This window comes from Maniola jurtina, chromosome 13 (assembly GCF_905333055.1).
Source record: "Maniola jurtina chromosome 13, ilManJurt1.1, whole genome shotgun sequence".
Taxonomy (NCBI): domain Eukaryota; kingdom Metazoa; phylum Arthropoda; class Insecta; order Lepidoptera; family Nymphalidae; genus Maniola; species Maniola jurtina.
In genome coordinates, this window is record NC_060041.1 from 32,135 (window position 1) to 47,493 (window position 15,359).

A 15,359-nucleotide genomic window follows, 5' to 3' on the forward strand; every position below is an offset into this window, starting at 1 on the left:
ACGAGGCGCGACGCGTCTACGATGTTACCGGTACAAATAACCGGCACCTTCTAAACTTTCCTCGATGTATGTACCTAATGCGAATATTTGAGTGCACAATAAACTCCCCGGGGTATATTTGCTTGTCTTTTTAATTTTACTTTCCCCATTTCATAGTGAAGAATTCAGTATAACTCGGGTACATTGTAGATGCGCCGCTTCTGCCCTACGCCAATCATTTCATCTTTATCGCACCTACAACAGCAGGTACCTACTATTTAGGGCATTCAGAAGTTGCAGCACATGATCGCTTTTCAAGCAAAATGAAACTGCTTCAGCTTAACATAATTCAATAAACTAAAAAAGCAAACAAATGAAATGTTAGCTGCCTACAGAATACTTATCGCGGCAATCTCACACAGAGTTGCGGTATCACAGTTAGTCGTCGACAATTCCCTCCGAGCTCCAACGAGACATTCGTAAGCATTATCTATATAAAACTAAACATTTCTACAATTATTTATAATAATCTCTATTCCTTTATTTGTTCGCGTCACAAATGATTATTTATTTATCCATTCTATTCATGCGCACCAATTTCAACAGCAAATAACATATTATTTACATAACTTTACATTACGATACATTAAAATCGAAATGTATCTAACAAATACATACCTACAAATAGTTCGCGACAGGTTGACATGCTCGGGCGACTGGCGAGGTGCTCTGGCGACTGGCGAGGCCGTACGGCGAACTAAGTTTGGTTGCGACAAATCGCTTGTAATATCGACTTTATTACTGATTCCGGTGACAAATTTGCCTATGGAAAGAAGCCCTTTGCGTTTTGTGATTTGTGCTAAGGACTCGGTTTGTAAGTGATAGCGTATAAGAATCGAATACACTTGAAATATTTGTCCTCATCATTGCCTTCAAACTAGTTTGAGAACCCAAAACGATCGCGCCGCGTGTTGGCTTTATCGGTACGAATACTGTAAAACGACGTTTGCTTTAAATTATTACACGATGAATTGGGAATTCTTATTTAATTGTTCGATAATTAACCGCGCTTAGATCGTGTTTGAATAATGTTTCGAGTCAAACTATTTGCTTTGGTGGTCGAATAGGTATTAGTTGTGAAGTGTGAACCACCCGAAAAGTATTGCCTGATTGATTCCGAATAGTGAGACGGAACAGATAAAACTGGGGCCTCTAGATCATATCGTTGGTGAACAAGGACTTTGTGGGAGCTCTACGGCTTCTATCGATATCGATCATTAGAAAATTGCCATCTCCACCTGTCGCGAACAATACAATTATGTTTTCCGCAGCCATCTTATCAAGAGTGAGATTTACGCGTAGAGTCTAACGCGTCACGTTAAAACTCTAAATAGGTTAATTTCATAAGGCTCCAAAGTTGCACTTTCACCTCATCGCGCCAAAGTTCTACATGTTTACACAGAACCGGGCGCGACCGGCGCAGAGATCTGTCCGCGCGACGACCCGGCCGGAGGCGGGCGTGCTCTACAGCTGGTAGCCGGCGCGCAGCTGCTGGCTCTCGGGCTCCGCGGCGGGCGGCGGCGAGGCCGCGGGCGACGGCGGCGCGTCGCCGGGCGCCAGGGGCGGCACGTCTGTAAGCAGACAAGCGTGTACTCCACTACCGCTCCCGTACCTCACTGTCGCGAGTCTGCAGAGGCTCCTCGAGTCTCTCCGGGCTATGAAACTTCACAGATCCTACCGGAGGAGCTGTAGACTGCGGAAATCTCCTATTCGTCTGCCTCAGAGAGGGGAGTTAGGCAAATAGGTATATGGATGAAGAGGAAAACAATTTAGAGAGAGTGCGGGGCGGGAACACGTTGGGCGTTTTTCCGTAATTGGACCCAACCGTTAGGTCGGTGGTGCTCCTCCTTGGTGCGCGGCCGGTGCCGATGTCCATCTGAAGCTGCCGTCGACAATGTGAAGATTGGCTCACCTTCACTGTCGTCGTCCTCGGCGAGCCACTTCTGTATCTCGCTCTGGTACATCCTGCGCTGCAGCACCTCCTTGGTGCGCGGCCGGTGCCGATGTCCATCTGAAGCTGCCGTCGACAATGTGAAGATTGGCTCACCTTCACTGTCGTCGTCCTCGGCGAGCCACTTCTGTATCTCGCTCTGGTACATCCTGCGCTGCAGCACCTCCTTGGTGCGCGGCCGGTGCCGATGTCCATCTGAAGCTGCCGTCGACAATGTGAAGATTGGCTCACCTTCACTGTCGTCGTCCTCGGCGAGCCACTTCTGTATCTCGCTCTGGTACATCCTGCGCTGCAGCACCTCCTTGGTGCGCGGCCGGTGCCGATGTCCATCTGAAGCTGCCGTCGACAATGTGAAGATTGGCTCACCTTCACTGTCGTCGTCCTCGGCGAGCCACTTCTGTATCTCGCTCTGGTACATCCTGCGCTGCAGCACCTCCTTGGTGCGCGGCCGGTGCCGATGTCCATCTGAAGCTGCCGTCGACAATGTGAAGATTGGCTCACCTTCACTGTCGTCGTCCTCGGCGAGCCACTTCTGTATCTCGCTCTGGTACATCCTGCGCTGCAGCACCTCCTTGGTGCGCGGGCGGGTGCCGATGTCCATCTGAAGCTGCCGTCGACAATGTGAACATTGGCTCACCTTCACTGTCGTCGTCCTCGGCGAGCCACTTCTGTATCTCGCTCTGGTACATCCTGCGCTGCAGCACCTCCTTGGTGCGCGGCCGGTGCCGATGTCCATCTGAAGCTGCCGTCGACAATGTGAACATTGGCTCACCTTCACTGTCGTCGTCCTCGGCGAGCCACTTCTGTATCTCGCTCTGGTACATCCTGCGCTGCAGCACCTCCTTGGTGCGCGGCCGGTGCCGATGTCCATCTGAAGCTGCCGTCGACAATGTGAAGATTGGCTCACCTTCACTGTCGTCGTCCTCGGCGAGCCACTTCTGTATCTCGCTCTGGTACATCCTGCGCTGCAGCACCTCCTTGGTGCGCGGCCGGTGCCGATGTCCATCTGAAGCTGCCGTCGACAATGTGAAGATTGGCTCACCTTCACTGTCGTCGTCCTCGGCGAGCCACTTCTGTATCTCGCTCTGGTACATCCTGCGCTGCAGCACCTCCTTGGTGCGCGGCCGGTGCCGATGTCCATCTGAAGCTGCCGTCGACAATGTGAAGATTGGCTCACCTTCACTGTCGTCGTCCTCGGCGAGCCACTTCTGTATCTCGCTCTGGTACATCCTGCGCTGCAGCACCTCCTTGGTGCGCGGCCGGTGCCGATGTCCATCTGAAGCTGCCGTCGACAATGTGAAGATTGGCTCACCTTCACTGTCGTCGTCCTCGGCGAGCCACTTCTGTATCTCGCTCTGGTACATCCTGCGCTGCAGCACCTCCTTGGTGCGCGGCCGGTGCCGATGTCCATCTGAAGCTGCCGTCGACAATGTGAAGATTGGCTCACCTTCACTGTCGTCGTCCTCGGCGAGCCACTTCTGTATCTCGCTCTGGTACATCCTGCGCTGCAGCACCTCCTTGGTGCGCGGCCGGTGCCGATGTCCATCTGAAGCTGCCGTCGACAATGTGAAGATTGGCTCACCTTCACTGTCGTCGTCCTCGGCGAGCCACTTCTGTATCTCGCTCTGGTACATCCTGCGCTGCAGCACCTCCTTGGTGCGCGGGCGGGTGCCGATGAACGTCACCTCCATCTGCAACGGTCGCCGATTACAAAGAGAACCTCGTGTGCAAAATTTCAGTTTTTTACTCGTACTTTCTGAGTGGGCGTCGATGAGTCAGTCGATGAGTAAGTCGGGGTTTATCTTTTTACATACTTAAATTTATTGCGTAAATTGTGTATACATTACTGGCAATGAATGGTATTTAAATATGTTTGTTTCTGCTGAGCGAGATGGACTTTGAATGTTCAGAGAAAGGCAAAAGTCGGCAAGTAGGGAGTGGAGCTCTGGTCTGAACGGCTCACCCCGGGCGGCAGGTGCGGGCGCAGCTCGTCCGCCAGCGCGCCGGCGGCGCCCAGCCGCTGCGCCTCCTCCCAGCTCGTGTGCACCTCCTCGTGCAGCAGCTTCTCCTCTGCGGAACGTTCACACATACCACATACCATTCAACTTGAACGAAGTTAACGTGGTGTGATAACATTGAACAAGAACAGCATGGTTTTATTATAACGTTATCTGAAAATTCTCATTATGCAATTAAATACTATGACTAAAAATTTAGATCACAACAGTTATAGGTCGAGTGATAACTCCCTCTCCCTCGTACGACAGTTGGTACAAACCGGCGAAGCGTGATGTTCAGTACCTACTTGTTCTGTTCCAGAGAAGACAAAAACTAAAGTACTGCAACGTTATTAAACGTTAAAGAAACCCTCGGTAATTTGAAGGTAGCTAGGCAGTAGTGCTCGGAGTGGGAACGCTGCAAGTTACTCACCATCCCTCTTGCTGGTGCTGCGCTTGTACTGGATGCGGAAGCGGAAGGCCTCCAGCACGCTCGCCACCACGATGGTGAGCACCACCATCGTGAACAGGTAGAACACCTGCAGACACATCAGCTCGATACGTTACACTGCCAAGGTGCCTCGTCTTGCGATTGAACACCGATCTGACATCACGGTAAGTTTAGAGGACTCTACTTGCTGGCCTACTAATTCTCGTTTTGTTTATGTTCCCTCGTAATAAATTTTGAATTGTGTTATTATAGGTATTACAGATACCACCCCGAAACAATAAAAACCCGATCGCTCAATGTTTGTGTGGACCACACGAATGTCTTTCAGAATTCGTAAAATTATTTCGGAAAACCATCAAAATAAAATGTGCATCGAGGTTATTGGGATAGTCACTTAACGTTTTCCCGCGACATCATTGGCGAGGAGGCGGTGTCGAGCGGCAAGCTGTGAGTGGGATGTGCGATGTCGTACCATGAAGTAGAGCCTGCTGAACTGGCCGACCACGGTGGCGTAGGCGTTCATGAGGATGAACCAGTTGTTGACGACGGTGAGCTCGAACAGCGTGACGCCGCTCGTGAGCAGGTTCTCGAAGTTGTTGAGGTAGTAGTAGCCCAGCGCCGTGGAGCCGTTCAGCGACCACTTGTAGAAGTCCTCCACCGTCGTGTTCCTGCCACCACACGGCCACTTTAAACCGGGAGAGTGAACTGAGAGTAACTTACGGCCGTACAGACAGCGTCCACTTCATGTCCCTTATCTATTTCATCGACTATTTGAGTTCTGTACTCGGTCAAAGTGAAAACTGTAAGTCGGCATTTTATTACGGAAACTATGTTCTTGAAGGACAAGAATTTTGCAATATGACAAGGATTCGCTGGATATAAACAAATGGGACTCACACGCAGCAGTTCTTGAGCTCGGCGCCCGCGAACAGCTCCATGCCGACGATGGCAAAGAAGTAGTACATGACGAGCATGACGCAGCCGGCCGACGACATGAGCGGCGACAGCAGCACCAGCGTGCCGAACACGTCGCGGTAGCGCTTCTTCAGCTTGTACAGCCGCATCAGCCTGCGACACGTCACGTCGTCGGAGCCTCCCCTCCCCCGGAGCAGGGGGGAGAGCTCTGACATTCAGGCCGTTCTCGACACGCGTCCCGTTTTTTCCAAAAATATGTTATTTTCCCGTTAAAAAACTCGAGATGCCGGATTTGGAGACACTTAACGATTGGAGACTCGTCTTCCCGAGACATTCGAGGAAGGCACCGATTCATTTTTTCAGAATTTTATACTCAGTAATGAGCGTTAAAATTGGTCGTCAAAATAACTTTACTACACCAGAATTTTACACAATCTGAACGAGACCATTCTTCAAAGGTCTTGAATAGATTTTTTAGAAATAGCAAAGGCATATACAATTACTAGCTGATGCCCGCGACTTCGTCCGCGTGGATTTAGGTTTTTCGAAATCCCGTGGGAACTCTTTGATTTTCCGGGATAAAAAGTAGCCTATGTGCTAATCCAGGATATTATCTATCCCGATTATGAATTTCAGCCAAATCCGTCCAGTGGTTTTTGCGTGAAGAAGTAACAAACATACACACACACACATACAAACTTTCGCCTTTATAATATTAGTGTGATTTGCAGTGTGTAAAGTAAAAACAGCAAACCTGAGCGGACGAAAGATGACAACGACGAACAGGTCGGGCGCCGCGCTCAGCAGCACGGCGCCCAGCAGCGCCAGCAGCGTGGCGCTGAGGTCGAACACGTTCCAGCCGCTCGCCAGGTAGCGCGGCAGGCCCGCCGCGAACATGCGCACGCCCGCCTCCAGCAGGAACACTGCGCACACGCGCCCAAGCGTTACGACAAGGCGCCAGAGTTAGTCATACAAGTAAATCAGAATTGAGAGTTTCCACTCACGCGTGAGGAAGAGCCAGGTGTCCCAGGAGGCGCAGAGCAGGCGCGCGCTGTCGCGCAGCCCGCCCGCCGCCTCGCACACGCGCAGCACCATCGCCACGCCGTTGCCGACGATCAGCGCGTCTGACAAACACATCTATTGTTTTGCTCGCCTGCGTCTCCTCAAAATCTGGAAGCCGGATCTCATGGACCATTAGCGGGAACCGATCCGATGAAGGATACTGGATCCTCAATTCGACCGTGCCGCTGGTCCAATTGGTGATTCTGTATACTTTCGACCAGCGAGAGAAATTTGTTACCGCGTGGAAAATTGGCGCTGGGCGGCGTGCGACGTGGAGCAGTTCTCGAGGCTTCGCATAGACCGAATTCAACGGAAAACCGCTCTCCGAAGCGCGCCACCTTTCACTCGTTTTAAGGTTGCTAGCCCGGAGTACGCACAGGATTCTGTTTATAGAATTGAAAAGCCGCGGACGGCGAGAACACAAATCAACATAGAACCCATCCCCTCGACTTAGTCACCGTTTTTGCGTCCGAAAAAGGCTTGCCAAGGTTTGGGTCCATCGAAACTGGAAGATTCTGTTCCTTCGGTCGTTCCCCACAGTACTGCAGCGGAAGAATGAAGTCGAGAAATGGATCAGAATGAACTATTTTCGAATCGACGAGATCGGACGGAAAACTGGTGTATACGAGTATTTCGGTTTCAAGCCGAATCACTTATCGGATTACGCTATAACAATTTTTGTCGCAGAATCATACACAATTGAGGAGGGTGACTCAGCGAGACTCACATACGAGGTGCTCGAAGTAGGGCCAGGCGACGGCGGCGGCGGCGGCGCGGCCGAGCGGCTCCAGCGCGCGCTCCGCGTACCACGGCGCGCGCGCGGCCTGCGGCGCCCAGCGCAGCGACAGCGCGTCGTACAGCGCCGCGAACTCGCCGCGCGACAGCGCGCCCGAGCCGCTGCGGTTCAGCTGCTTGAACAGCAGGAACACGTCTAGCCCGCCTGCACGGGGAGGGACGCGTTACATTCATTTTTTTTATTTTTTTATTTTTTTTTATTTATTTAGTAATAGACTTAATTTAAAGAGAAACATTTTTCACCATTTTTTATAGACCAAAGCACTAGATAAAAACAGACTGGTGTTTGGAATTTTGCAGCCCAAATAGACCGTAGTCTGTGCTAGGGCTGACAAAAAAGAAAAAAAAGATTAATTCATTTTATGATTTTACGAGTAAAAAAAAAAAAGAGTTAAGCCTATATTTCCATTTTTTACAAACAAAAGAATAAAAAAAAAATTATTTATTATTTATCATGCTAGCTAATTCATTGCAGCTATTTCCGCCGGCCGGATGCGCGTCGTGCGGTCGCTCACCGTAGTGCGGCGCGTAGTGGCGCAGCAGGCCGGCGAAGTGGCGCAGGCGCACGGCGCGCGGCGCGCGGCGCGACACCAGCAGGCGGAAGGCGCGGCGCGCGGCGCGGCGCCGGTGCAGCAGCAGCGCGCGGCACTTGTCGCGCTCGATGCGCGTGAACGTCTCGTACACCACCGCCAGCATCTGCCACACAACACGCACCGATCAAACCCGGGTGCTTCTCGCGAGACGGAGCCGGTCGGCAAAGATGTGGCACCCACCAAGTTCATGAGCACGTACAGCACGGTGATGATGTAGAGAATGAAGAACACGGCGTACCACTTGGACTTGGCGTACGACGGCATCATCACGTCCGGGAAGCTGCCGAACAAACCTACTTCAGTACGACAATAGCGTATACAAAATAGTAAACTATAAAAGCTTGCGGTATTCTGTCATCACTCGAAGCTAGCTAGGACTCACTTGGCCGTCGTGAGGAGAACGAACATGCTGACGAAGGAGTCGCTGATGGTCCGGAAGTGGCCGTTGTCCACGTGCTCGGAGAACAGGTAGTAGCCCAGCAGCGAGTACGTCGCCACGAAGAACATCAGCAGGCCTGCAACCGGACATGGCAAGTGTCGACACGCATTCAAACGATCGCCGATAATCCATTGTACAAGCCAATTTGTTCACAAGCCATCTGGCATCCTACACGCATGAAACGCCCAGTCACGTTGACAGCGGCGGCAGCCCGCAAGGCAACGAAATGTTTAATGTACCCAGCATGTCGATGATGGGCGGCAGCGACTGCAGGATCTGGCGGATGAAGCGCCGCACGCCGCCGCAGTGGCGCGTGTCCACGAGGAACACGGGGCGCAGCGCGCGCGTCACGCGGAAGTGCGCCGACTGGCGGCACAGCACCACCACCGCCTCTAGAACCATGATCAGGAGGGTTATCCCCTGCAACAACCAAAACGATCACTCACTTCAGAAGGCCTCGATAGCTCCCCGCGTTCGGAGGTGCGGGCGGACTGAAATCATACCCGGTCGAACATTGTCGTATTTACTTACAAAAACCTGAGGGGCAGAGGAAGATATCCGATCCGTTACCTACTTAAATAAAAGACATTTTCAGTTTCAAATTCGATCTGAAAGAATGTGAGTATAACAGTAGTTGTGACGAGAAATAGTGAAATAAGTCACTAGTCGCTTCATATTACTACGCGATAATTTGGTAATGCTTATTTAATTGTTCGATAACCACTCTTTGATCGTGTTCGAATAATCTTTTGAGTCAAACTATTTGCTTTGGTGGTTCAATATTGACTGTGAAGTGTGAACTACCCCGAAAGTATTGCCTGACGGATTCCCGATATTGTTGAGGCGGAAAAGGTAAAATTGGGGTCTCTGGACTGGTCATAACTTTATTTTCACAACGGATTCGTGGGAGCTCCGTGCCTCGCTTAGTGGACTAGCTGTATTCTAGCTCACACACTACACACTCTCTTGCACTCTCACATAACCTATACTTTGAGCTAGGACACTCTCGAAGAAGCTTCGGCATCCAAAGGTAAGGTAGATGGCCGTCCATGAGCCATAGCCTCCACAGGTCGATCGGCCGATTGGCCGTTAGTGCAACCCTCGCTTGTCCGAGTTCGGTCTCGTCGATGGGCCCCGGGGCCGCGGCTCTTTTTGGGGGGCAAGCAGGAGGCGAAACGAGTATTTGAACTTGAACTTAAATTGACGAAGTACATCGGTTTACCTTTAACATGGTCCTCTTGTGTTTGAGTATGGTCCCCCAGCCGATCCACTTCAGCTTGAGGTGCAGCTCGATGCCGATGACGGCCAGCGCCAGCAGCTCCACCGAGCCGTGCGCCCACACCGGCAGCTGCAACACACACCACACACCACCACAGTTACAACAATTGCCAAAATATCGGCAACACGTCCACGCGTATCGTATAAGGGTCTCCAATTCTAGGGTGGCTATTCGGGAAGCGAGCATGATCTTTCGAAATAAGGAAAGAGAAAATGTCATCAAGGACATGTGGAGGTATGGGGTATAATAGAGGTTTTTGAGGCTGATCACAACGGGCGGAGCAGCTAGTGACAGGTAGTTTTGGTTGCACTACTTTAGACAAAGGACAGGTCACACCAGTACCACTTAATCAGCTTGCTATCCCTTGTGTATAATGGATTTTTTTTGTAAAATGCGTTCACGCTTGACAACAATTATTGTCCATCCATCCATCAGCCTGTATGCGTCCACTGCTGGACATAGGCCTTTCCAAGAGCGCGCCACTAAACACGGTCCTCCATCTTCCTCATCCACCCGCTCCCCGCCACAATTATTGTGCTTGACGGCAATCCACGGACAGAGGAGCACTTCCCGTTCTGTGGTAGAACGGTGACATGTCGAACGACATACTCACTTGGAAGGCGGGCACGGCGGGGTCCTCGGTGAAGGCGAGCAGGATGAGCACGAGCGAGGCGAGCAGGTCGAGGCCGTGGTAGCAGGGGTTGTGCACGCGCAGGTAGGCCGGCAGCTCCTCGGGGCTGGACGGGTGCGAGTCGAACTTCTCGTTGTTCAGGCCTTCCTGCGCAGAGCGAAACACGACCGGGACTAAGCGTTCGGCAAAAATATTTTCGACACCCGAAAGGCAAAAAGATCTTTACAAGAAAGACAAGACAAAAAATCATTACACAGACGTGCACACTACAGTTACATAGGTAGGCATATGTCATAAACCGTGTCGGCCGGAGGAGGAAAGACGGAGAGTGTATTGTGGCGCTCTCCAACGAAGAAGGTTATACAGCGATCACCCACTGCAAGCCTGAGTAACTTACGACGACGTTACTAGATGGCGCCACAGACATCTATGGCCACTCGCTGTGAAGCTTGAAACGCGCTACCGAAAAGTTACCCTGGGGAGGCTATATACAGGTTCCAAAATAAAGCAGTAGGGTTCCGGACATCACAGACCGCACCTACCTCTAGGTAGATGGCGGCCTCATGGTAGTTCATCTCCCAGTGCTCGTCCTCGGTGCAGGGCAGGCCGCCGCGAGCGACGAGCGGCTGCCCAGCTCCAGCGTGCCGTCCCCGCCCGCGCCGTCCGCGCCGCCCGCCTCCGGCACCGCGCGGCTGTCTGCAACACGGCATGGCGTGGCAGCAGCACTGTGTCCGACTCACTGAGTTGCGAGCGCGGAGCGCCGCCCGAGACTCGGAGAAATAATTCGAGAGATCGGGGACAACGTCCTACTAAGGGCGTCTACTGTGAGGCTCGGACCACGGCTAAGGAAGAGATCGGGATGGGTGGATTGGTCGGATGTAGTTAGTCCGTACGGCCCCTAGGCTGTGGCGCGAGTTCACGTCCGGGTGACGTTAGAAACCGGGGGCCTCGTCTTCGCCGGCGAATTCGCTGTGGAGAGGATAATTTGGGTGCTGCCCTACAAGCTAGGGTGCATTGTCGGTCATGATTTGATCGTTGTCGGCCGTAAGGGGCACGAGACCAGTCTGCCCGCGAAATTCAAATTTGATTTGGTTTTTCGCAATTTGTTAACTAATATAACAACGTAGGCTTATGGCATTTTAATTGCAACAATGGCAGTATCATCCTTACAGGTTTATATAAAAATCTTTACTTGAAAGATTGCCATCTCAACCTGTCGCGCATTATATGTACCTGGCATGGAAGAAAATGAATCCCATCTACAACTGTTTGCACTGCCTACGTGTGGCAGTGCGTTATCAGTCAGCATAATATAAATATTGGCTGTATAGCAAGTATGTCAAGGCTCGTCGCGAAACTTAGTATAATGTGAGCGGGAGCCGCGCCTGGGCTAGGTATAGGATAGGTAGCTGGTACTGCTGGTAGCTGCCTAACAAGATATACTCGTATCTACGAGTAGCAGTAAGTAACGCTTGAATTCACGCGCAGTGTGGAAATCGAATTTTTCTTTCAATTAAAAAAGCCGATCATGTGCGAGTCAACTTCGCACACGACGAGTTCCGTATCATGCGTCGTACAAAAATAATATTTTTTGTGATATAATAGGTAAGGAAGCACAAATGAACGGTTTTCAGATTTTTCCCTTTACTTGTGCTGTAAGACCTACCTACCTCCCTTACACGAATCTAGGTCAACGTGAAGTACCCTACTCTATAGGTTTTCTTGACAGACGGGCAGACAGACAGACAACAAAGTGATCCTAAGGGTTCCTTTTTAGGGTTCCGTACACAAAGGGTAAAAACGAAGCCCTGTTAATGTCACTCTGCTGCGTCTGTCTGTCTGTCCGCTGCAATATCGAGTGTGCTATAAAGTATAATACATATAATTACGATAATTCGATTAGCAAATATACGATTTCTAACAATCCGTTCTTTGCTATTCGATTTAACCAGGCGTGCACACTAAGCATTGAAACATATTATTTGGAATTAATAAATACTTAATTAATATTAAAGCGCTTCTTACCCATTGGTAAAATAATTCCTTGAGTTTATTGAAGCATGCGCTTTCACCTAGCACTACACTACAGGCTATAAAAATATGTTATGGTCGGGACGTGGTCAGTGGAGATCTCTACTTTGGTTTGGCCTTGCTGGTGCTAATGGCCTATGGGCACCATGGCGCGCGGCGTGACGAGTGACGAGTGACGAGTGACGAGGCGAGAACAATCGAGCATACACAATGAGATTCAATGAATATTATTCACTTGCAAATTACCTACTCCGCGATCTCTCACGACACTAACCGTTCTCATTTGAATAGTAACGGTATCTACGTAAAATATTTTTTAATAAGTAGGTACATACCTGTTTACTTACGTACAGAATAATAAGTTCGTAATTTAAGCGTTACTTTTAAACGTAAACAAAGAAAAATAGGTAGGTACCCAAGTATCTGAGAGGTAGGTGAATGATGAAATAAGCGGGGTAGGTACCTGCAGTACGCGACTACGGGACGCGCCCCGCACACGCGCTCGTCACGCGCGCTATCCCGCGGCGGGGCTGTGCGGCGTCCTCACCCAGATTGCCATCTCTACCTGTCGCGTACTATACATGCCTACCTAAATATAATTAGTAAATCTAACAGAAACTTACACGATTTAAGCGTATACCAGTAATCCTGTAATGTATCGTATATTTTATCGGGAATTTGCACAATTTTCGTCATTTTATTGCCACTAAAATACCACTTAGCACTCGTGTCCCACTGGAGAGCAAAATATATCGCCCAGTATCAGTTGCTCGATAGATACACTTCTGATAACGGATAAATACGATTCATCTCAATTTATTGCGTCCTTCACACTCGTAAAATAAGTAGCGACCTTCACGTATTACAATAAACATTTGAGTATGTCGTATTATCTGTGCACGGAGTACATATCTACTATCTTAACTATGACTTATTTATGAGACTTTTGTTTCAAATACCTACATAACAAAAATTGCAACCTCTTGGAACACGTTTACGCGCGGCACATATGATATCCGTTGGTTGACCCACTACTCAGTATTTCCTATTCGAGGAGTCGCCGGGGTTCCATCAATTTTCGGAGTTATATGTGTTTTAAGCAATTAAAGAAAAGCTTTAATAGTGATGCACAACATCGTGAGAAAGCCTGCAGGTCTGAAAGTTCTCATTAAAATAGATGTGTTCTTGGTTGTAGCTGTGCTCAAGGGTGTGTAGATGCATTACCTTGAACCCTGCAGCTCTTCAGGTAGGGTGAAGCTGTAATGTTATGCTTCCAAAGAACTTGGAGTGCAATATTTTATTATTTTGCTGAGCTATAACCTACCTATTGACATTAAAGTGTTATAGTGTGTACTATGCACTATGCAGGTAACCTATTGACATTAAAGTGTTATAGTGTGCACTATGCACTATGCAGGTAACCTATTTTTTAATCAACTGGGTAGATAATGCATTAAGAACCTGCATGTCGAATACTTTCTGCTCTCTAGAATTTAAAAATATAAATGAACAACAATTTAAAACTACCATTTTACTCCTACATTAGGAAGTTTAGTACCTAGGAGATTCGGTAAACTGATCAATAAGATAAGAATGCTTGGTTAATATGTTAGTTCACAGTTTGCAGGGGCTGTATGTAGTGTTTAGCTTTGCAGGGGCTGTATGTAGTGTTTAGCTTTGCAGGGGCTGTATGTAGTGTTTAGCTTTGCAGGGGCTGTATGTAGTGTTTAGCTTTGCAGGGGCTGTATGTAGTGTTTAGCTTTGCAGGGGCTGTATGTAGTGTTTAGTTATTACTTATTATCAAATGAACTCAAAAGCACAAGCTGAAGCCTAAATGTGCATGGATTTAAGTTTTTAAAAATGTTATGGAAATTCTAATTTTCCGGGATGGAAAGCAGCCTATGTTACTCTCCAGGTCTTTATCTAAAGTCTAGTCCCATGCAAAAATCCCATCAATCTGTTGCTCCATTACAACATGATTGAAGGAAAAACCAACAAACAAAGGCACTTATGGCCGGGGTAGTGATTGTTAGTCCTATCACTGAAGAAAGATAATTTAAATAGGTACTTTTATATAGAAAAGGAGAAATGTATAATATAGAGCTTAAGTGCCTATGCCTTCCCAGTGAAGCTGCAGCAGGTTAGCTAGTCTAAAATAAAATTCAAGCAATTAACGTGAGAGCTTTGATAACATACATGATAAGTACCTAAATACTTAAACATTGCATTTGTTTTGTAATTATTAGGTACCATTAAATAAAGTGAAACTTGTTGACGCCTAGACTAAATGGGGCTGTGTAACATCACAGTAAATCTTATCTTATCTCTATCTGCTCTTGCCAGACAATCAGATAAGCCTTATTGCTTTCATTTAGATATGTCAAAGGAAATCAACCCATCACAACAGGAGCTGTAAACCAGACCCAGCTGGAACAATGACCTGTGCCTACTGCATGTAACGTTAGGAGTTCATTTACAAAGCCATTTCGTATATTATGATCTCATTTAATAAGAATGGCAATTATTACATGTGTGCCGCGGCATTGTGCAAATCTAGAGCATGCGGGCAAGCAGCTACACATGCATATTATGGTGGTTTGTCAAGCTGCCTGAGGAACTGGGTCGACCGTTAGAACAACGTTATTATTACTATTTAGGTTCCTCTCGTTCGTGACTCATAAGCTGCGTCATTATCCCTTATAAGGGCACCGAACAGATCACTCGCAGCGCGGAAATCACAGAGAAGGTAAACTTAAGGTAGGAAATTAAACAAATGGTTTAATATGCATTAGAAATGTATTGTTAACAACAAAAGCGAATACATGTAGCGGCAACTACTGTGCAGTGAAAATGTGAGCTTCTCGTTTACTTGTAACGTTGGAGCCGTAATTGTTGATGCTGGTGTTTGCGAAATCATCACTGAACCTTTTGTAGCCGTCCGAGGGCGAGGACGGGCTCCGCAACGAAGCCATTTCCGATTACTGATTTTAATTTTACTAAACTCATCCGGTGCAATGTGAAATAATTTGACGTTTGACAATGACACAAATGATTGACGTAAAGATCAGTGACCTTTTGACATTTCATAGTTCACTGTCGGTTTCGTTCGTAAATGGTTCGTATAACATTCTAAGCTGAGAAAAGAATCAATGATTTTTCTCCAAAATGACTGTACT

The 15,359-nt window shown here is 48.7% G+C and overlaps 1 protein-coding gene across 1 annotated transcript; it reads right to left on the reverse strand.

The window, feature by feature from the left end:
• Nucleotides 1–878: 878 nt before the first annotated feature.
• On the reverse strand, nt 879–15,317 carry LOC123871487 (two pore channel protein 1-like). Its single transcript, XM_045915337.1, is given in 18 exon segments — nt 879–1,610; nt 3,573–3,681; nt 3,954–4,060; nt 4,421–4,526; nt 4,911–5,106; nt 5,336–5,506; nt 6,108–6,276; nt 6,358–6,477; nt 7,143–7,355; nt 7,726–7,906; nt 7,984–8,083; nt 8,186–8,318; nt 8,482–8,662; nt 9,465–9,590; nt 10,135–10,299; nt 10,695–10,765; nt 10,768–10,848; nt 15,053–15,317. Coding segments are annotated over 18 exon segments (2,439 nt in total). The 5' UTR covers nt 15,156–15,317; the 3' UTR covers nt 879–1,503.
• Nucleotides 15,318–15,359: the final 42 nt, after the last annotated feature.